General features: G+C 34.3%; 2 protein-coding genes across 2 annotated transcripts; both read left to right on the plus strand.

Moving 5' to 3' along the window:
* Window positions 1-9,676: 9,676 nt before the first annotated feature.
* On the plus strand, window positions 9,677-18,617 carry LOC130956916 (glutathione S-transferase T3-like). Its single transcript, XM_057883852.1, has 2 exons — window positions 9,677-9,870; window positions 17,561-18,617. The coding sequence occupies exons 1-2, from the start codon at window positions 9,677-9,679 to the stop codon at window positions 18,615-18,617; spliced, it is 1,251 nt and encodes a 416-aa protein (XP_057739835.1).
* Window positions 18,618-18,966: 349 nt separating this feature from the next.
* Window positions 18,967-20,734, plus strand: LOC130956917 (uncharacterized). Its single transcript, XM_057883853.1, has 2 exons — window positions 18,967-20,255; window positions 20,602-20,734. Exons 1-2 carry the CDS (start codon window positions 18,967-18,969, stop codon window positions 20,732-20,734), a joined length of 1,422 nt encoding a protein of 473 aa, XP_057739836.1.
* Window positions 20,735-22,505: the final 1,771 nt, after the last annotated feature.

Raw genomic sequence — 22,505 nt, forward strand, 5'->3', positions numbered from 1 at the left:
TAAGCAAATGAAATAGGAGTAGAAGTAACAAGGGCAAATAAGATTAAAGAATCAGATACAGTTACCCTATTGTGAGAACCACTCTGTGGAGTTAAAATGTGGGTAATTATGCGATGCAGCAAAGAATTTGTTGGTCCAAGAGCTTTATGAGTAGGTACTGTGCCATCTAATCCAGATATGTTTGCACAAATATGGCTGAGAACCTGTTTGTAACCGATTCCAACATGATCATCCCATTTGTCATTCATGTATGCTTTTGGTCCCTCGTCTGTGTACCCGAGGGCAGCACTCAGGGTTTCTGAGTTCAGAACCATATGCACACGTTTCACATAAGAATGGAGAGCACCATCAATCATTCTGAGGTTCGCATAAAATTGCCGAACCAGTTTTGGGTATACCATCTTGTGAATGTGTAGCAGAGGAGTCCACTTGAGGTTATCAAACATAGGTTGCAAGATGATTCCTTTTGTTGACAGATAATCAAGATTCACCAGGTAGGAAAGGCAGATATGCCTCTTTTCCAGAATTTCTTGATGAAATTCATAAAATGCACATGTCAGAAATCTGGAGGGATCAAAATGAGAATGAGTCTTGTGAAACCTGTTCTTGAAATCCAGTGACTCAAGATTCGCTGGTTCCCTGGTTTCATGCAACACGAAACCTTTGGGCTTCTGAGAGCTTTTTCCTGATGTGTGTGGTGTTGCCTTCTTGGGTGATCGCGGTGGTGGAGATGGAACGGGTGATGTCTGAGACGACTCTTCATCAACACTGGGCTCCTTATTTTTGCCACGGCCAGAACTCTTATGGGCAATCTTCTTTCTCATGGTGGATGTTGGTTTGGCAGATTGAGAGGGAGAGGAGGAGGATGTAGAGTGAATGTGAATATGAGTGTGTGTTTGTGGGGTGAACGGTTTTTGAGAGAGATTGATTCTTCCACTTTTTCTTGAAGCGGTTTTCTTTTTCATTATGGAGTGAGACAATGGTGGTGGAAGAAGAAAGGTTGGCCGAAGGTGAGAATTGGAGGGAGGTTAAGGGAGCATTAAATGTTGATTGGAGAGAGAATGATGGGAGTGGTTAATGATCATTATGTGCGGTTATTACCCAAGGCGGTTTCCCAAGAATTTGAAAAGAAGGTTCCTTGAATCAAGGGATTAGTTGGAGAGAGAAAGATTTGATTTGACATTAACTACTTCCAATGAGATATGATATGACACTCAAAAGATTTGATCATCATAAAGTGAGGAGTCATTAAAAAGTCAATGAGGGGTCAAACTGGATTATGTGGGGCCCATTTGAAGCTAAGTCTGCGCAGCCTCCCCCTTAATGATAGCTCCTCCATCACGTCTTGTTTTTATCTTGTCCCTTCCTACGAGATAAAACTGGACAGTATCAAAAATTCACAAATTTTCAACAGTTTTTAAATCAATCATTCCCAAACTTTTTCTTAACAAACAGAATCTATCTTCACAAAGGGGTTTTGTAAAAATATCAGCAAGTTGTTCTTCAGATTTTACAAATTGAATATCAATAGTACCCTTTTGCACATGTTCCCTAATGAAATGATATTTAATTTCAATGTGCTTTGTTCTTGAGTGCAAAACAGGATTTTTTGAAATATTTATTGCACTCATGTTATCACAAAATAAGGGTATGCTATTGATCTTTAATTTGTAATCCTCCAATTGAGTTTTTAACCAAATTAATTGCGAACAACAAGCAGATGCGGATATATATTCAGCTTCAGCTGTGGATAGAGCCACTGTGGCTTGTTTCTTGCTTGACCACATGTTGAGTGAGCTTCCAAGGAAGCAACACATGCCCGAAGTACTTCTTCTATCCACTCGATCTCCCGCATAATCTGCATCACAAAACCCTACTGCACAAAAATCATCAGATTTTGGATACCATAAACCATAATCACATGTTCCCTTAATATACCTAATGATGCGTTTAACAGCCGTTAAATGGGATTCTTTTGGGTGAGATTGAAATCTTGAGCATACACCCACACTTTGAACAATATCCGGTCTAGAGGATGTAAGATACATTAGTGAACCGATCATTCCTCTATACCGTGTCTCATCCACATCTAGGCCATCATCATCTTTATCAAGTTTAGTATTAGGATGCATTGGTGTTCCCATTGATTTGGAATTTTCTAAACCAAATTTCTTTATCAATTCTTTTGCATACTTGCCTAGGTGAATAAATGTACCACTAGGAGTTTGTTTAATTTGGAGGCCAAGAAAGAAAGTTAGCTCTCCCATTAAACTCATTTCAAACTCACTAGTCATGAGTTTTCCAAACTCTTCACACAAGGTCTCATTGGCTGATCCAAACACAATATCATCCACATAAACTTGAACAAGAAGAATGTCATCATTAGAAACTTTAATGAACAAAGTAGTGTCGGTGGTTCCCCTTTGAAAATGATTTTCTAACAAGAAGGCACTAAGCCGTTCATACCAAGCTCTTGGAGCTTGTCTAAGGCCATAAAGAGCCTTTGATAGTTTAAACACATGATTAGAAAAATCTTTATGTTCAAAACCGGGGGGTTGAGCCACATACACTTCTCTATCAATAAAGCCATTAAGGAAAGCACATTTAACATCCATTTGAAACATTTTGAAACCTTTATGGGCAGCATAGGCAAGAAGCAACCTAATTGCTTCCATTCTAGCTACCGGAGCAAAAGACTCATCAAAATCTATTCCCTCTTCTTGATCGTAACCTTGGGCCACTAATCTAGCCTTGTTACGAACAACTTGTCCATCCTCACCAAGTTTATTTTTGAATACCCACTTAGTACCCGTTACCTTCTTACCATCTGGATGAGGTACTAAAGTCCAAACCTTATTCTTGTCAAATTGTGCAAGCTCCTCTTGCATAGCCTTGACCCATGATGGGTCTTCAAGAGCTTGTTTGACATTGTTGGGCTCCATTTGAGACAAGAGAGCAAAGTTGCTAGGTTCGGTTTGCCTTTTGGTGGAGGATCTTGTAGTTACACCTTGAGAGGGATCACCAATGATGAAATCATGAGGATAGCCCCTCATGGACTTCCATTCTCTAGGCTTTCGGACAGGTGTTGAGCTTTGATGATCTTCTGATGGTCTCACTGTTTCAGTTTCTCGTGTCCACTTTCCCAACAGCAACTATTTTTCCTTTAGCATCATCACCGAATGTGACAAATCCTCCATCATATTCATCAATCTTTATGAAGAAGGCTGTCTTTCCGGTCATATGCCTAGAGTATCCGCTATCCATGTACCATGTGTTCTCTTTTCTTTTGGATGCTAGGCACACCTGCAAAACAATGCTTAAGAACCCTTAGGTATCCAAATCTTTTTGGATCCTTTAACGTTAAACCATCTTCTATGTCCTAAGCCATTGTAATCAAAAACAACTTTACAGACTTTGTCACCAATCATTCTTTCACCAAAGAAACATTGGATGGGAAAGTGTCCATTTCGATTGCATAGTCTACAAAATCTTGGAGTTGCTGTTTTGTTGAAGCTAGTTGGGTCTTGATACTTTGCATCATTTGAAGATGAAGCAATGTTTTCAAAATGTGATTTTTCAGATTTATAAAAGCCCAACCCAGCTTTATCATAAAGAGGTTTTTGACTAGCCAAGATTTGATTCAAATTTTCAGAACTTTGAGTGAACTTGGCTAAGTCTTCTTTAAGTCTGTTAACCTCTTTAAGCAACTCTTCATTTTGCTTAAAACAATTTACATATGCAAGAACTGAATGGTCACTTTCACAACTTTTAATTTGGGCTTTTAACTGCTTATTCTCTTCAACGAGATCACAAGCGATTTCGGCCTCTCTCACTTTTTCTTTTAGAAAACTGTTTTCAGCTTGAAGAATGGTGACTTGTTGTTCAAGTTCTTGATTTTCTAGAAGAAAGCATCTTATTTTTTCAGAAAGGTGGTCTATCATAAGATGAAGATCTTCAGTGTCAGGGTTATGAAAGACTACCTGATGTACATGATCTGCCATAAGACACTGTTGGGACTTGGTTTCTGATTTTTCATCATCATCATCTGAGTCATTTTCTAAATCTTCCTATGAAGCCATTAGTCCTTTCTTCTTTCCTTTTTTCGGCTTTTCTTCCTTCTTCAACTTGGGACAGTCAGATTTGAAATGCCCCATTTCCTTGCAATTAAAACAGGTTACCTTGCTAAGATCTTTCTTCGTCCTCCTGGAACTGCCGACTTTGCCTTTGAGCTTTGCCATTTTCCTGAATTTTTTTGCAAACAACACAAACTCATTTTCAGAAGAGTTATCACTGGATTCATCATCCAGAGGGTTAGTCACAGAAGAAAATGCAATTCCTTTCTTTTTTGAATCCTTTTTCAAATAGGAGTTTTCAAAAGCAAGTAAGTTTCCTCTCAAATCATCAAGAGTCATGGAATCTAAGTTGCTACTATCAGAGATAATTAGAGCTTTTGTTTCCCACTCTTTTGTGAGACACCTCAACACTCTTCTCACTAGCACAGATTCTGAATGTGTGATTCCAAGAGCATCTAAGCCAATAGTGATGGCATTGAACCGCTCGAACAGTTCATTAATGGACTCTCCTTCCTTCATTGTAAACATTTCATATTCCCTGTTTAACATGTCTGTCCGAGTCTTTTTTACAATGGTGGTTCCTTCATGAGTGATTTGCAACTTATCCCAGATTTTCTTTGCCGTTGTGCATCGTGATACTCGTCGGTACTCCTCAAAGCTGATAGCACAATTGAGCAGATTGGTTGCCTTGGCATTTAACTCCACCTTCTTCCTATCTTTCTCGGTCCAGCTTGCTTCTGGTTTAAGGGAGGTTACTCCTTGAGCATTTGTGGTAGTCGGAAATTTAGGACCTTCCAAGATGATCTTCCAAAGTCTGTAATCTACAGCTTGTACAAATATCTTCATCCTCTCCTTCCAATAGGTATAATTTTTCCCATTGAAAAGAGGAGGTCTGTTGCTTGATTGTCCTTCTGTCAGATTATAAGACACCACATTTGCGCCACTGTTTTCCGCCATTAGGATCTTTACTCCAAGCTACAAAGCTTGATCTCTTTGAGACCAAGCTCTGATACCAATTGATGGTTTCAGTGGCTAAGAGAAGGGGGGGTTGAATCTTAGCCCCTTTTTGCTTGCTGACACTTGCTGGACTTTAGATGAGACTTTTCTGTTTTATCTCGTCCCTAGTCACGAGACATTTTCATTTTGTCTCGTCACTTGGCATGAGACATTTTTGATGTTGCATCCTGAATAATAAGAACAGAATTGAAGTAGGAGAGAGAGAGAGAAGATAACACCCAGATATATCCTGGTTCAGCTGCTAAGTGCAGTGTAGCCTACATCCAGTCTCCATCACAACAATGATGGAATTTCACTATAATCATCCAGATTACAACTTGTAAAGTGCTAACCCAACTTACAAGGGGATTCCCACAGAATCATGAAACACAACACAGATGTACAAAGGAACTCTAAGACATCTATGGCTTTTTCTTTTAATTTTGCACTCTCTGCCTTTTTCCGCTTTATGGCTTTTTCTTACAAACCTCACAGTTTGCCTTTTTCCATGAGACTCAAGACATGACAAAATTAAACAGAAAAATACAAAACAGAAAACATTGAAGGAGAAGAAGAACTGCTAGCTTAGGTAGCTCTGAGAACTCTGTGCCTTGCACTCTCAAATCTTACTTCTTTTCCTTGAATCAAACCATGACTGTTCACCTCTTTTATAGAAAAGTGAAGCCTTCACGGTTTGACACACAAACCCGAGCTCAGCTTCCTTTCCTTCAACAAAAACCGGTTCGGCCATACAGAGAGAAGAGGTAGCTCATGCAAAAACCAACATGCAAATACCTCTAGTCCTTCCTTGGTCACCACTCTTCATCAATCCGAGCGCTCCATCCTTGGCTTCTTCTCCAAGATGGATTTCTGGCCCTTGATGCTTCATGATGATGATGACTTCATCTGCTTCAACTTCTGCCTTCAACCATCTCTTCGCCACTCTAGCTACTCCCTGTGGTGGTTGATCAGAAACGAAGACAAGTCACGCCTCCAAGATCCTTCTGCTGGCCGAATCTTCTTCATTCTTTTTTTGGTATGAAGAAGCCAGGATCTCATCACCAAATCTTACCATAAGTGATGCAGATCTTAGCCACAGCATACTTTTCTTTTTCTTTTTCGTGCCATCAACTTGATGGTCTTCAACCTTGCTTTTCTTTTCTTTAGGTAGCACCAAGTAGCTTCCATGGTTTCCTGAGTATTAACCGAAGAGAGAAGCAAATGTGAGAGAGAGAAGAGAGAGAAATTTGAACTCAAACTAATGGACAATGATGAAATGAAATTAAAAGTTCCACTTTCCTAGCTTAGAGTGGCGTGTATCATTATGGCTGCCATCAAATCAATCTTTCTCTCTCTTTCTTATGTTTCCAATGCATTAATTGAGTTTGAAATCCTTCAATATAATGAAGTGGAATCCGTTGGAAGCATTTAGTTACTTTATTTGCTTCATGGATTCGGTTGTTGCATGGAAACATTAATAATTTTGGGCTTGGTTGTAATAAGGGTTATTCTTGGCCCAAATATAAGCATTTGCTTTCCTGATAAGATTTGGAGCATGCATAAAACAAATTTGGGCTTATATAATAAAAAGTAATGCTGGCCCAGAAAAAATAATTCAGCCTCATAGTGTGGGAAATATTCAACAAAGCTGAGATAACATTATTCCATTGGGCTTGCAACATGTTATTTAATTTTTCAGCCCAAGCAAACCTGCATTACAAAATTAAATTAATCAATATTAGATCAAAGATTAATTTTGCAATTAATCAAATTAATAATGTTTAGTCATCACAAATATTAATTTAGAGTTTTCCAAACTCATCAATATTAAATTCAAAATTTTAAATTTAAATATATTTAAACAACATTAATATTAAAAAGATATTTTTATCTTTTTAATTAAATTTTAAATGGATATGGTAAAAGTTTAAACTAAAAATTCAAAAGGGATAATTTTATCTTTTTATAATTCAAACAATTTTTTTATTTTTTAAAAATTAAACAACTCTAATCCTAAAAAAATATTTTTATCTTTTTGAAATTAATTAAAACATATTATATTTTTTTTAAAAAATTCACTATAAAAAAGTATTTTGTCTTTTTAATTTTTTAAAGTTTCTAATTTTTTGGGTTAAGAAGTTTTTAATTTTTGTTTTTATTATAATTTTGTAATGATCCAATAGCAATTTAAAAATAAACGAAATCTAAAACAGGCCAAGTAAAAATTTACTGTAAAAAAGTATTTTGTCTTTTTAATTTTTTAATTTTTTTTGGGGTAAGAAGTTTTTTATTTTTTGTTTTTATTATAATTTTGTAATGATCAAATAGCAATTTAAAAATAAACAAAGCCTAAAACAGGCTCAAGTCCATGTAAAAACAAAAAATTAATGCTAGCCCGAATATCATGTAAACTACAAAACCTTAACTTATTTCTAATTTTCTAAGAGAAGTTTTAATACTCCAAACGATTTGAGACCATCAAATCGCGTCCCTAATGTCATAGAGACTAAAAATAAAAATTTAAAACATCACATGGACATAAATTTGTCTTATTTATAGAGGTTGGATAGAGGTGATTTAGGGCTTGTTTGGGTGAGCTTCTACGAAAAGATCTTTTTTCGAGTTATTTTTTTTTAAAAGATCTTATAGAAAAGTAAAAGTAATTTTATGTTTGGATATCTCATGTAAAAAGGTCTTTTTTTCAATCAATTATGTTTGGGTATAACAATATAAAAGTACTTTTTTGTTTATTTATTACATGAAAAACATCTTTTTTTTTAAGAAAAAAAGATCTTTTAAAAAAAGATGTAAATTACAGCTTCTCAAAAAAGATCTTTTTTTGATTTTACTAGTGCTTTTACTTTTACTACTAGAAATTTGCCAAACACGTTAAAAAATAAAAAAAAGATCTTTTTTCATTGAAAAAAGATCTTTTTTTAACAAAATAATGGCGCCCAAACATGCACTTAAAGGACCTTGTTGGCAGCTAAAAGAAAGGAGCTCCTAGTACTAATGTACTACTGAAATATTTTTTCATATTTTATTTATACAATTAAAATTAAAGTTAATACATTTTTAATTTTATTTATATGGAAGAGTTTTACATATGTCATTGTATTTTACTGGCATATTAGTATTCTTTAATTTTTCACCGTAGATATAATAAATAAAATAAGTTAGTGGTGGAAATTATAAAGACATATTTTGATGTGTTTATGCGAAGATGTTGAACATCTTAAGATGAGTACCAGTTATTTCGTTAACCGAGGAGTGGATTTTTTTGAAATGTGGCTTGATGCCCTTGTTGTATAAATCAAGGTTGCGAGAACCGAACCGGTTACTAAATCGGTTAAGTGACTAGTTCAATGATTTAAAGGTTCAACCGGGATTCAACCGGAGTTCAACCGGCATAATAAATATAAAATAAAATTATTAAAAAATTTTAATATATAATTTTAAATATTTAAATTCAATAATTTTTAAACTAATAAAATTTAAAATTTTATAATTTTACATAATAAATTGTCCATAATTTATAATTAAAAGTTCATAAATAACTTCAAACATCAATCTTTATAACTAATAAAAATCAAAATGCACTTAAATCACAAAGAAATAATGTTCAACCACAAGCAATTATTCCAATTTCATAAAAATTATAAAAAAAAATCTAATAGAATAAAAAAAATAACAATAAAAATTATAATGTTCTACAATAACAATATCATATTTGTTGAATACAATTGCTTGTGATGTTCTCCTTCTCATTCTCCTACAAATTTTCAAACCACATCAATTGGAAAAATCAGTACAAAAACAAAGAATAACAACAAATAAACTAAATATTCATAATCATAAATGATATAAAGCAAGAGTTATTATTATTATTATTATCCACTTGCATTGAGAATTTCACCAACATTGAAACTATAAACTTTGACAAACCCAGTACAGAGGAACTTGCTTGGAATTTTTAATGCAAAACAATTTGAAACACTCTTTCCAGCATACTTCAAAGTTCAAAGAAGTGTGTAAATTTGAACAAAAAATGTACAAGAAATAAATGTAATTTGTGCTCCTAAAAGATGTGAAATGATGAAAAACAATTTTACCATACCACCATCAACAATTCATATTCAACGAAAATCAGCAACCAAAATTAACAACTCAGAATCATAAAAACCAGCATAAACAACTCAGAAAGATGTGAAATGATAAAAAACAATTTTACCATACCACCATCAACAATTCAGATTTAACAAAAATCAGCAACCAAAATTAACAACTCAGAATCATAAAAACCAGCATAAACAACTCAGAATTAACATAAACAACTCAAATTCAGAAAAAATTCTAGCATTAACAATGTTCATCAACAACGCAGAATCAGAAATATCAACGGCCAACAACTCAAAAATCAGAATAAATAAAATTAACAAAATAAGCAAAAATAAATTGAGGCAGTAGTGCTTACCGGCGGCGAGGAAGGAAAGAAGGTGACGGCGCGGTGAATACTCCACAGCCGAGCAGAGAGACACGTCGCAGTGAGAAAGAGAGAGACAGAGAGAGCTTGGAGCCTCGAATAGAGAGAGAAGTCGAAGAGAGAGATGGACACCAACAAATCGAGCACAGACGACGATAGAGAAGCCCTTCGCGGCGGCGTCGCCAACAGTTCCGAACAAGCACTCGACGTCGAGGAGAAGAGGATCGAGAAGCGAGCAGACCTTCCACAAGCGAAGACGGCACCCAAGTCTGTCTTTGCCGGTGGCGACAACACCGTCTATTGGAAGAGAAGAGCTCGGTGTGACACCCTAATATTCAAATCCTTATGCCCGAGTCATAAGTCAATGATATTACGGTGGTACGACTCCCAGGTGGATTTTTAATATATAAGTATAGGTAATTTCGAAAGGAATATTAATCGAGAAGCCTGAAAGGAGTAGAAATAAAATCGCGAAGACGCTTCACTCACGTTTCGACAACGAAAAGTTAAACTGTGAATCCGAAAGCGATATACGGACAAGGCATAAAGGAGATTAAGAGATAGATAACGGATAGATATATATATATATATATATATATATATATATATATATATATATATATATATATATATATATATACATAAGTAAATAGCCACTAGTCGCGACCCGCGAAGTTTAGGCCGGCTAGGGTACAGTATGAAAGTAGTTGACAACAATATATCCTAATCTCTCCCAAAGGAAACATAAGAGCCTCTATAGGCAAGTTCCAAAAGAGTTCAATACATAATATAATATCTTCAAAACAAAGGTGGAGAGATTCTAAGCAAAACACAAAGTAGAGAAAATAAAGATCTTCGCCGTCTCTCAGACGAACCACAGCTCACTTCTGAGCACCTGGACCTGTATCTGAAAAACAAGAGATATATACGGAATGAGAACCCCGGGCCCATGGGTTCCCAGTACGGTAAAAGTGCCAAATAAAACCAATGCACTGCAATAAAAACTCACTAAGCATCCTAAACTCCTTTTCACCAAATATCCAGCCTAGATTCTCACTAATCCATAAATAGGCATCTGACGTAAGGGGATGCTAAATCTAGTTCATATTACACATGTTTTCCCAATCCACTGATTCTTTCACGAATCGGACTCAGAACCATAAGCAAAGCCATTACCAGTTGCTCTGCCTCAGCAGCTCTATATCAATACATCATACCCTCGCCTGGAGCCAGTGAAATCACATCACTACGTCCACCCAGGGGGCTCAAATGATCTCATTCAAAAATCATCATCATTATGCAATCGCATTATCAATTCATCTCATCAAGAACAGCCCCCAACATCCACCAACACCATCATGAGGGATCTCTCAGTTGTACAAACACAAGCAATACAGTCAAGTAATACACAAATAAGGTACAAGTAGAACAAGTAGCATGTAATCAGGTAACATAGCATATATGATATAGAAATCCAAAACAAATAGGCAAACCCAAACAATTCAAACATATGCAAATGATGTATGCCTGCCCTATGGCTGATGATATCATCTGTCGGTTATCAAGCCAACCCGACGTGTCCGGCAGCTAACCCGGGCACAGTCTCTCTGTTGCGTATTAATATCATTAGAGGGAATATGTGCCCTGTCACCATTAGAGGGTATCTGCACCCTGTCGCCATTAGAGGGTATCTGCGCCTTGTCGCCATTAAAGGGTATCGGTGCCCTGTCACCCTTACAACCAGAGAGAAAACACAAGCATTGACCCGGAGCAAGCGGGACGAACCACAACCCTTGCTACTACCCAGGTAAACTCGTATCTCAGATAGTGGAAGTGCAATTCACAATTATCAATAATTCAGCATAAACATGCATGAATTCTCATCCATGGATCAACATCCATATCAGCCATCCGGCTCACGGTTAAATCCATAACCAGCCAATATTCATAGCATACACAGCTATTCCGGCTCACGGTTCAATCCAGAACCAGCCAATATTCATAAACAATTACGGCCCTTCGGCCAATGGCATATTAAGCACTTCCACCATCATCCTCCACATCTCACATAATCCTCAATGATCCTCATTGATTATTCATTTTCCCCTTGCTTCACTCGCAAGTTACCTCATTCACTAGCCCTTTTCTAATAGCTAGGCATATCATAAAGATTTAAGATATAAGTGGTGAGATCGGAGGCTTAGAAGTATGAGATTTGGCTTTTAAAACTCAAATATCAACTTTGGCATGAAAACAATGCCACGCGTACGCGTATTCCACGCGCACGCGTGGATGTCCTTAAAAACTCATCGACGCGCAAGTGTCATGCACGCCAACGCGTGGATTAAAGATTTGCCAAATCGACGCGCACGCGTCAACCACGCGTACGCGTGGATACTCTCGTGCCCCAGGCACAAAGCTGGCACAGTTCTGGCACAACTCTCTGGAAAATGGCTGGGCATTGGGTGCAGCACTATCGGCGCGCCCGCGCACATCACGCGCACGCGTGGATGGCGTTTTCTGGAAGATCGGCGCGTACGCGCCAAGTGCGCCCACGCGCAAGGGGTTATTCTGCTAAAAATTTTCTAAGTTAAAAACTGCAGATTTCACAGCTTCAACCCCCAATCTTCCGACGGACATAACTTCCTCATTTTAAATCGTTTTTCACCCGTTCTTCGAACGGCATGGACATCCCGGATCCAATTTCATTTCTAAACAGATTTGGCACAAAACAAAGATCCGTAGTCCAAGTTATGTCCCGTCAAGATATGCCCAAAAACCATGTTTTTCATATAAAACCACAAAGTGCCATTTTCAAAACAAGCCATTTTCAACTCTTTTCAAAATCAATCAAAACATGCCATTTTCATCCCTTTTCTTTGAAATCAATCAAAATACATCAATTTCAACATCAAGCCTCCTCAACTCACACATTGACACTTTACCACAATATACAAAATCACTATCCCATCATTTTAACCCACTTCACCCAAGTGGTTCAAACTCAAACATATTGACATATCATATACTCTTCCACATGCCAATTCTCAACAATACTATTTCCAATCAACCATCATTATACATAACCAATATCATACTCACTATCACGTGGATTCACCCCCAAATCAACCTTAATCATTTCTCATGCATATATCACAACATACATATCTCTCACGCATTATCATACCATCAAGGCATCAATAATCATACTCACATATATGACCACATAATATATCTCAACCAAAATCAAACATACCTCATCTCTACTATTTCACCCAAAATTTACCAATTTCCACACTTCAACTCCTCAAACCTCATTATTCAATAACCAACCCAATCATTCATATATTCATTATATGAAATTCATCCAATCACTTGTGTCATCATACAATGCACACATCAACTTACCTTTCTTACCTCTTTCCGGCCTCCGGCCCAAAATATACGGCCTCCGGCCCAATTTCACAATTTAAATGCATAAACCACAATTTAATACTCATTACCCAATACATCAAATTTTCAATACACCAAGCACACAAGGCCACACAATTCTCAACCCAATCATCAATTCACATTACATACCAACTATGCATATTAGCATCAACCATTTACACAATCCAAACTTAATCCTAGGGGCATCTAGCCTAGGAATTCTCATCACACCACACGGTACTTAAATGAAACTTAAACCGTACCTCTTGTAGCCAAATCAATTGAGCCTCTTCTTTGGAAGTCTCCACCAACCTTAGCCCTAAGCCTCACCAAAGCTCCTCAAGCAACACCAATCTCCCAATTGTGCACCAAGATCATCAAATACACTAACATAACCAATATCACATACATACATCAACCTAGGGCTCATAAAATGACAAATCACAAGAGTTTGAGCACTTCTTACCTCAGCCCATATGAAGTAGGGATAGAACCCACTTAGAATCCATGTTGGAGTATCCCTAAACACCCAAAATCACAAGATTTCAACACTAACTTCCCAAAAACGTGTAACAGTGGGGAAATTCGAAAACTGGGCAGAGATGAATAGAATACTCACCACAAAACTTAGATAGAATTGTAGAGGATGAGAAGAGCGACGCGTGGCCGCAAACGGCTCGTCAATCGGAGCTCCGTAGCTCAAGTTATGGTGGTTTGAAGGTCAAAGAGAGTTAGGTTTTCTCTCTTCTCTTCCCTCTTCTCAATTCAGCGCCCCACACTCCTCTTTTAGGGTAAAAATGAGCTGAAATGCTCATAACTAATGTTTATATATGTTGGGTCTTGGGCCCACTTAGGCCCAGTTCACTTATTGTTGTCCGTTGGCCCAATTTTAGACCAAAACCTTTAAGATTAGCGCTCTAAATCGCACTTCAAATATTTCTACCTCCCCTAATCATAATTCCTCATTTCTTAATATTATTTACTCATAATCAATTTTCTCAGCTGCAGTACCAGACACGTCTCAGCCGGTACTGCCGGTCAAAATTTCACTGCGCGCTTTTACGCAGAAAACTATGTCTTCCGACTCGAAAAAATTCACTGAATCCAAATATCATATTTAAATCATCAAATTCCAATTGCCAAATCTTCCAACCATATTCGCTCCTACTTAACTTATTATTTAATTAAATTTCGGTTAGACCGGGTATTACACTCGGCGATGGGATGGGGTTGGGTTCCTACCGCCGTTAGGGTCTAGGTTTGCCTAGTGTGAGAGAGAGAGAGAAAGGGGTAGGGGTGGGTGAGGGCCTGAGGGTTCTGAACATTTGAATTTTTCTTTTTTTTAACATATATATATATATATATATATATATATATGTATATATATATCACTGAACCGGAAAAAAACCGAACGGTTCAGACGGTTCACCGGTTAACCGCCAATTTGACCGGTTTTTAAGCCGGTTTTTTGTAGAACGGTTCTTCACAGCAATCGAACCGGATGAATGACCGGTTTCCGATTAATCCGGTCAAATCGGCCGGTCCAGTTCGGTTTTCAGAACAATGGTATAAATGATGGCGCACATTCAAAGCAGCTCATATTGTGGTGGTGTGGAAAGCTAAGTTAGTGTTGGACTTGGATCAGCTAAATATAATGGTAGAAGCAGAAGTCAATTGTGTTTGGGTTATTGGTTAATGAATTTTTTTATTTAAATAAAATAAAATTAAAATATATATATATATATATATATATATATATATATATATATAATTATACAGTTTTTATAAATTGAATTTAATTACATCTGTGTCTAATTTTTCTTATATAAATTGTGGTATTGAATTTTAATATTCATTATTAAAAAAATATTTAAATAACAATAGTATGAACAATAATTTTAAATTATTAATATTATTCATTGTTAAGAAAATATTTATTAAAGATATAAAAATAAGATAAAATAGTACAGACAATTTATGTTAAGATAAAATGAGTATTGTGAACTGAAAAAAAATACTTTATTCAAATAAAATAATGTTCGTTTACATAAATTTATTTTTGTATCCATGTGCTCAGTGGCGGAGCTTGAAATAAAATTTTGGGTGGGTCAGATAGAAAATAATTATCAAGATGTTTTTGATATAGATCTCATTTAAGATAAGCTTGTCTAACCTCATCTCTTTAATTTGGGTGATATTATCAAATTTAAAGCCGTTTTCCAGGGTCTCGTTCCAAAAAATTAAGGTCAAACTCATCAGATGCAACTCTTTTAACTTTTGGAGGTTGTATCTTACTTTTTCATGATTCATTAAAGTAGAAGAACTATCTATAGGTGTTGATATTGTCAAAGTTATATGTTCTCCTTCTTGAATACTAACATTCCTCTTAAAAAATGCATCAATTCTTTGATTTTTCACGATTATTTTATATGAAAATTTGAATATATATCCTGTAAAATACGTAAAAAAGAAGTTAGAATGATAAATATTAAAATTTATAATATTTTTTGAATTTTTTTTATCAATTTATACAAATACATTAATATCAATACTTATTGAATATTCTAATATTGTTTATCATATAAAAAATTAAATTAAATAAATAGTAAAATATAAAGTAATATTAAATTACATAAATAAAAAATACCTAATTTTTTATATTTGAACTCAAAGGTAGAGGGAGTGTTGCTTATTAAATAGAGAGCTGCGAAATCCGAATACATTCAGTTCAGTCCAAATCTAACATGTTTTGAATATTTAAAACTAAAAATTGCTTTGTAATAAAAATAAGAGATAAAGATTGAACTTTGATATTTTAAGTCATAGCAAAGTATTTGAGCCAATTGAACTCATTTTTTATTTTTTGAAGAAGTATTACTAATTTTTTTACCAAAAATTTGGGGTCATAACCCCCCTTGTCTTAACTAAGTTCCGCCCCTGCATGTGCTTAGTTTATTTTTGGCTTAAATTCATGTAAGTTATAAACTTGTATACTAATATTAATTTTGATATATAAAAAAAGTATGTCAAATCATTTTTAATTATATTACATAAATACAAAAATCAGCCGTTAGCTATATAAAAATACATATTTAGTATTTATTAAAAAAGTTTAATTATCTAGTTATAACAAATTTGATTCTTTTTCTATACTAAATATGATTATTCAGGTGATAATAATTTTATTAAAAAATTGAGTAAAATATATTATTTTACATAAATATATATAGTAGCTAATTATTTATTTTTATAAAATATTTTGGTGTGTAATATACACAAATATATAGTAACTACATTTTTGTCACATATTTTATTTTATTTGAATGTAAAATAAATATAATTAACAATAACAAATTTAATCTAATGATTATTCTAATAAAAATTATTCAATTTTATAATATTACAACAATATCATTTACTTCTTTTAATTAATAAATTCTTTACAGTCTTTTTATTTTGGTCCAAGTCCTTTTACTATATTTGTGCTCAATAACTTCAGTCACATCAAATTGCAAAATTTTATCCAATTTTCACTACTTGTCATTATGTTTTCAGGCCTGTGTTCCAATAGGTTATCAGAGCAAGTCCAATGAAAGTCCCAATTTTACTTTTTTCTGACACCAGCGAGTCCCCAACCGTTGGAGCAAAGCAAGTAAAGGTCCCCACACATTTTTCTAGGGGAGCCAGGCCCTCTGAGCAGGGACTTTGGCCAGCCAATAATAACTTGCCAAGTGGCAAGTTATTATTTAAATAAATAATTATATAAAATTATATTAATTATATTAAATAATTATATTATAATAAATAGATAATAATTAATTTAATAATAATTATACTAATTAATTATATTAAATAATTAAATAATAATTAATGTTATAATAATTATAATAATTAATTATATTAAATATTGATATTCTTATTTAATTAATAATTTATTAATAATTATAATAATTAAGTAGATTAAATAATTAAATTTTTATTTAATTAATAATTTATATTAATTATTTATATCATAATTAATATTAAATATTATTTATATTTATATTGTTATATTAATTTAGCCGTTACAAAACTAGCCGTTGTAAAAATAGCTGTTAGAAACTAGCCGTTACTATGTTACCGTTATTATTAATAAATTAATATTTTTTTACTCTATATAAACCACTTAGATACACTTCTATTCTCACACTCTCTACTACTCTTCTTCATCTTCTTCCAAGTTTACAAAATCAAAATTCTGCTACTATTATTTTTTGTTCAAAAAAATGGATCCAAACCAACTCAACTCTTTCTTCAATTACTTACAAAACTTTCCTCAAATTCCAAATACCCAACAATCTCAAACCTCAAACTCTCAAGTTCCAAATCAAAATTTCACACTACCAAATACATTTCAAAATCCAAATCCACAAAATCTTTCTAATTTCAATTTTCAAGCTCCTTATAATAATCAATTTCCTATATTCCAACCGCAAAATCAAAATTCACAAACACCCCATTTTCCATTTTCATCAATATTTAACCCCTCTATCGGAAATGTTACTCCAACTTCCTTGCCGTTTCCAACTCAATTCAGTGCATCAAGACATAACTCATTTGGTGTTGGTGGCTCTTCTAACCCATCCTCTCAGACTCCTATACAATCTAGTCCAAATTCGCAATATTCAGATTTTGCCAACCCTCATGGATTAGATGCTATCGACCTCAATGATGATATTGAAGATCGGAGGCAAGATAGTATTCAACACTGGCATTGGAAAGAGGATGAGATGTTGATCAGTGCATGGTTAAATGTTTCAACTGACCCTGTAGTTGGTACCGATCAAAAGGGGGAAACATTTTGGAGTCGAATTCATAGCTACTGTGTAGAATTTTGCACCGACATGACAAGGGGGGTAGTTGCATGTAAGAAACGATGGTATAAGATCAACAAGGCTGTTGCACAATTTGCTGGTTGCTACGATCAAGCTAGTCGAAACATAAGGAGTGGTTCGAACGCTGATGATATAAAGGAGTTGGCTTATAAAATTTATTCCACAAATTGTGGTCAAAAGTTCACTTTTGAGAGGCATTGGAACATGCTTCGGTTGGAGCAAAAATGGAGAAGCCAACTACCTACACAGAGTGACGGCTCAAAGAGAACCAAGGTTAGTGCAACTGGAGCTTACTCATCCTCATCAAACCCAGAAACACCGTTGGCTGACGAACCCGGTGTAGACTCTCCCGTTCGCCCACAAGGATCAAAGAAGAGCAAGCGAAAAGGTAAGGGAAAAGCACAGATGTCTGAAGATTTTAGCGAAAGAAAATCATCGGTTGTCAAAAAATTATCTCTCATGGAAGATATTAAGAATGTTAGAGAAAAGGAACTAATGGAAAGGGAAAAAGAAAGAGAAGAGGAGAAGGAACATAGAGCAAAGATGATGGCAATCAAAGAGAAGGAGATACAAATTCAAGCGGCAATGAAAGAACAAGAATTACAAACTCAGAGGTATATTAAAGAAATGGAGATAAAAGCAAAAGAAAGGGAAATGGATATGCAAATACTTAATACTGACACGTCTACAATGAGTGAGAAACGACGAGCTCTTCATGAGATTTCATGTGAGAAAATAATGGACAAGTGGTTTACTTAATGGTTCCTTGTATTCGTAGAGTTATGTAGTATGTTCTTATTTATTTATTGCGTATTACTGGTATGTGATGTAGTTTGTTTTATTTATTTCTGATGTAAGATTTGAAATTAGTCAATATTATTGTGTCGTTGTTGTTCATTAAAGTGACCGTTGCAAAACTAGCCGTTAATTAGCCGTTGTAAAACTAGCCGTTGCAAAACTAGCCGTTGCAAAACTAGCCGTTACAAAACTAGCCGTTAAGGTACTTATTGCAGACACACTTATAAATATCAACTATCAATGACTCCACAACTCCACTTCAACTCTTGTTTCTCACATCGACAGAGAACTAAAAATTACATTTCTCCATATGGCTAGAAATTTTGATGATATGTTCAATGAGGCTTTGTATGGCAAAAGAAGACGGCAAGATAACACACTCATAAATAATTGGATCGATGAGTATTTACTCGAAGATTCAGAAGAAGAAGATATCGATAGAAGCCCTATCCCAATTCCTCGTAGATGGATCAACAGAGATCGAGAAGCAGGACATGATCGCCTTTTCCAAGATTACTTTGCAGATGAACCGGTGTATAATGCTGACATTTTTCGACGGAGATTTCGAATGAGAAGAGATGTGTTCCTTCGGATAGTAGACGCTCTCTCAAACGTCTATCCGTATTTCCAACAGAGGGTTGATGCAACTGGAAGAAGAGGCTTGTCGCCACTTCAGAAATGTACCGCTGCGATACGAATGTTAGCATATGGCGTTGCAGCTGATGCTGTTGATGATTATGTGCGCATAGGCGAGAGCACTACAATCGAATGCTTGGAAAAATTTGTTGAAGGTGTCATTTCCGTGTTCCAGGATGAATACTTGCGAAAACCTAATCCAAATGACGTACAACGCCTGCTACAAATGGCGGAAGGTCGTGGCTTCCCTGGCATGTTGGGTAGCATTGACTGCATGCATTGGCAATGGAAAAATTGTCCAAAGGCATGGAAAGGTATGTACATGAGTGGTTATCGTGGGGTTGCAACCATAGTACTTGAGGTTGTAGCATCTTCAGACCTTTGGATATGGCATGCATTCTTTGGAGTTTCTGGTTCAAATAATGATATCAATGTGTTAGATCGTTCTCCAGTGTTTGATGATATTCTAAATGACCGTGCTCCGGAGGTAAATTATACTATTAATGGTAATAATTATACAAGGGGATACTATTTAGCAGATGGTATTTATCCTGAATGGGCCACATTTGTCAAATCAATCTCAAAGCCACAAGGTGAGAAACGCAAGTTATTTGCACAATACCAAGAAGGGCAAAGAAAAGATGTGGAACGAGCATTCGGAGTGTTGCAAGCACGCTTTGCAATTATACGTGGTCCAGCTCGTTTTTGGGAAAAGAAAAAGCTTGCCAACATAATGAGAGCTTGTATTATATTGCATAATATGATTGTTGAGGATGAAAGAGACAGCTATGCAGGAAATTTTGCTCAAGGCTTAGAGTATGATGATGTTGAAAATGGCTTATCACAACCTCAGCTGGGAGAGGAAGATTTTGCACCATACCATCAATTTTTCCAAAGAAATGCCCAACTTCGAAATAGGCAGCAGCATAGACAACTGAAGGAGGACTTGATTGAACACATATGGCAATTTCACAATGCTTGTCGTTAACTATAGAGTTTAATTATGTTTTTCTTTGTATTAAGTAATTTTACAAATTAGTGTAACCCCGAATTCATCTATTGTGTATTATTGTTATATATGAATTTATTTAATATTAATATCTTTTAATAGTGAATTATTTTTAAATTTAAATATTTAAATTATATTATTAAAAAAATTAATTAATTACAAGTATTTTAATTAATTAATTAAGTGGGACCACAACAGGGACTAAAGTTAGTTACTCCTAATAGAGAAGAGAGAGATGCTTTGAGTTCCTATTTACTGTTTATGACGCAAAAGCTGATGTGGAGTTACTTTTTATGACAGGTGGGCCATAAACAGGAACTGGGATGAGTTCCCTACTGGAGATGGTCTAAAGCCGCACCACATGAACTGTCCTTTGTCATCTTTTTACGGTCATTTCATGGACATTAACGACATTGCACACCTAATAACATGACAAAATTCTTATGGGTTATCGAACCGTACCTGGCACATTGCTATGCCATTAAAGCGATGGCACATGTGAAATTTTTCTTATACTTAATATTATTAGTATCTTTGTTCAATTTTTCTGAAATATTTTATTTTAAAATTTTTTAATGATATTTTATCTATATTTCAATAAGATATATTAAATTTATATTCTTCAAATAATAAAAAACTTGGTATATCGCTATTTTGATCCATTAAAGCAAATGATACATGTAAAAGTTTTTCTATCGTTTATTTAGAGGTGCATGCTATGATGTCTATATATATTTACCTAACTTACTAAAATGAGATAAAATTTAATATTTAAATTAAAAAATATAAAAGTTAATTATTTTTTAATATTTAAAACTTATCATAAAAAATAACTTTGGCAATTTCGACACCAAAATTACAGACATCAGAAAATTGGCCTTATTTAGATATGTGTTGCTTAGCTTTCACATCTCTTTAAGAGGCAATATTATAATATAAACATATAAATAAAATTGATTATAATATTATAACAATATTTAAACAATGTATGATATATAAAAGATGTAAAATACCAACGCAAACCTAACATTATTGTTATCTCCACCGAAAAATAAAGTATTTAATAATATTTCACCAATGCAAGGAATACTTGTCTTTATATATAATAAAGCAAGGCTACTCAATGATTTGGGATATTTTGATGGATTTGGGTTGTTAATGGTTATATAGTTGAATAAATATATAGATGGACTAATATTTTTTTTAAAAAATTGTTTTATAAAGGTGTTATTTTAATAAAGTATGTTTTATAAAGGTGTTATTTTTTATCAGCACAATAAAAAATTACTTTAATTGATTTGTGATGAGATTAATTAGTTTTGGTGGAGTTAAAGTTGTCTTAGTTTATTTATGTTATAGCTGTCTTTTTATATATATATTTTAATAAATTATTTACCTTTTGAAATTAGGGCAATCCGAAAGAGTCATATTTTTATAAATTATAAAGAAGATCCAACTCCTCAAAATAAAGACATTGTTGTTGAAAAAGAAAAGGGAAAATTTTTTTCAAAAAACAAACGAAAGAAAAATTTAGGATCCGTTTAGTTTGCGTTTTTATTTTTAGTATTTTTTATTAAAAAAATGAAAAATGAAGATGATAATAAAAAATAAAATTTTTTTATTGTTTATATTTTTTTCACAAAATTTAAAAAATAAAAAATAAAAATAAAAATAGAAACCAAATGTATTCGCATTGTTCCATCTAATGAACTATTATCATACAAACCTTTAATAATTTTTTTTGTAATAAATTTTCACTAATTTTTCTTTTATCATTGACATCTATTTTTCGGTTCGACAATAAAAATGGGTTTAACAAACACGGTTGTTAACCACGAATTGGACCCTGCAAAATTCAGTTCTACAATTTAGGCCACAATTTTTGCGAGGAATAACCCAATTATTTATTACCATCTATGTGTCACTTTTTGAAAATATAAAACTTTTATGACGCCAACGTATAATTATAGGATACAGCACAATAGCATTACTACATATACATATAAATATATAATTATTGTGGTTTATAGCTGTGTCTTTACTTTTTACTCCATAAAAAGGAGTTATGCGTAGTACATACAAATTCAGGATATCTTGTTCGCTATTTTTAACCACGAATTGGACCCTCCAAACCTCAGTTCCACACTTTGGGTCATAATTTCTGCGGGATATAATCCAATAATTTATTACAATCTATGGTCACT

Source organism: Arachis stenosperma, chromosome 10 (assembly GCF_014773155.1).
Source record: "Arachis stenosperma cultivar V10309 chromosome 10, arast.V10309.gnm1.PFL2, whole genome shotgun sequence".
Lineage (NCBI taxonomy): Eukaryota > Viridiplantae > Streptophyta > Magnoliopsida > Fabales > Fabaceae > Arachis > Arachis stenosperma.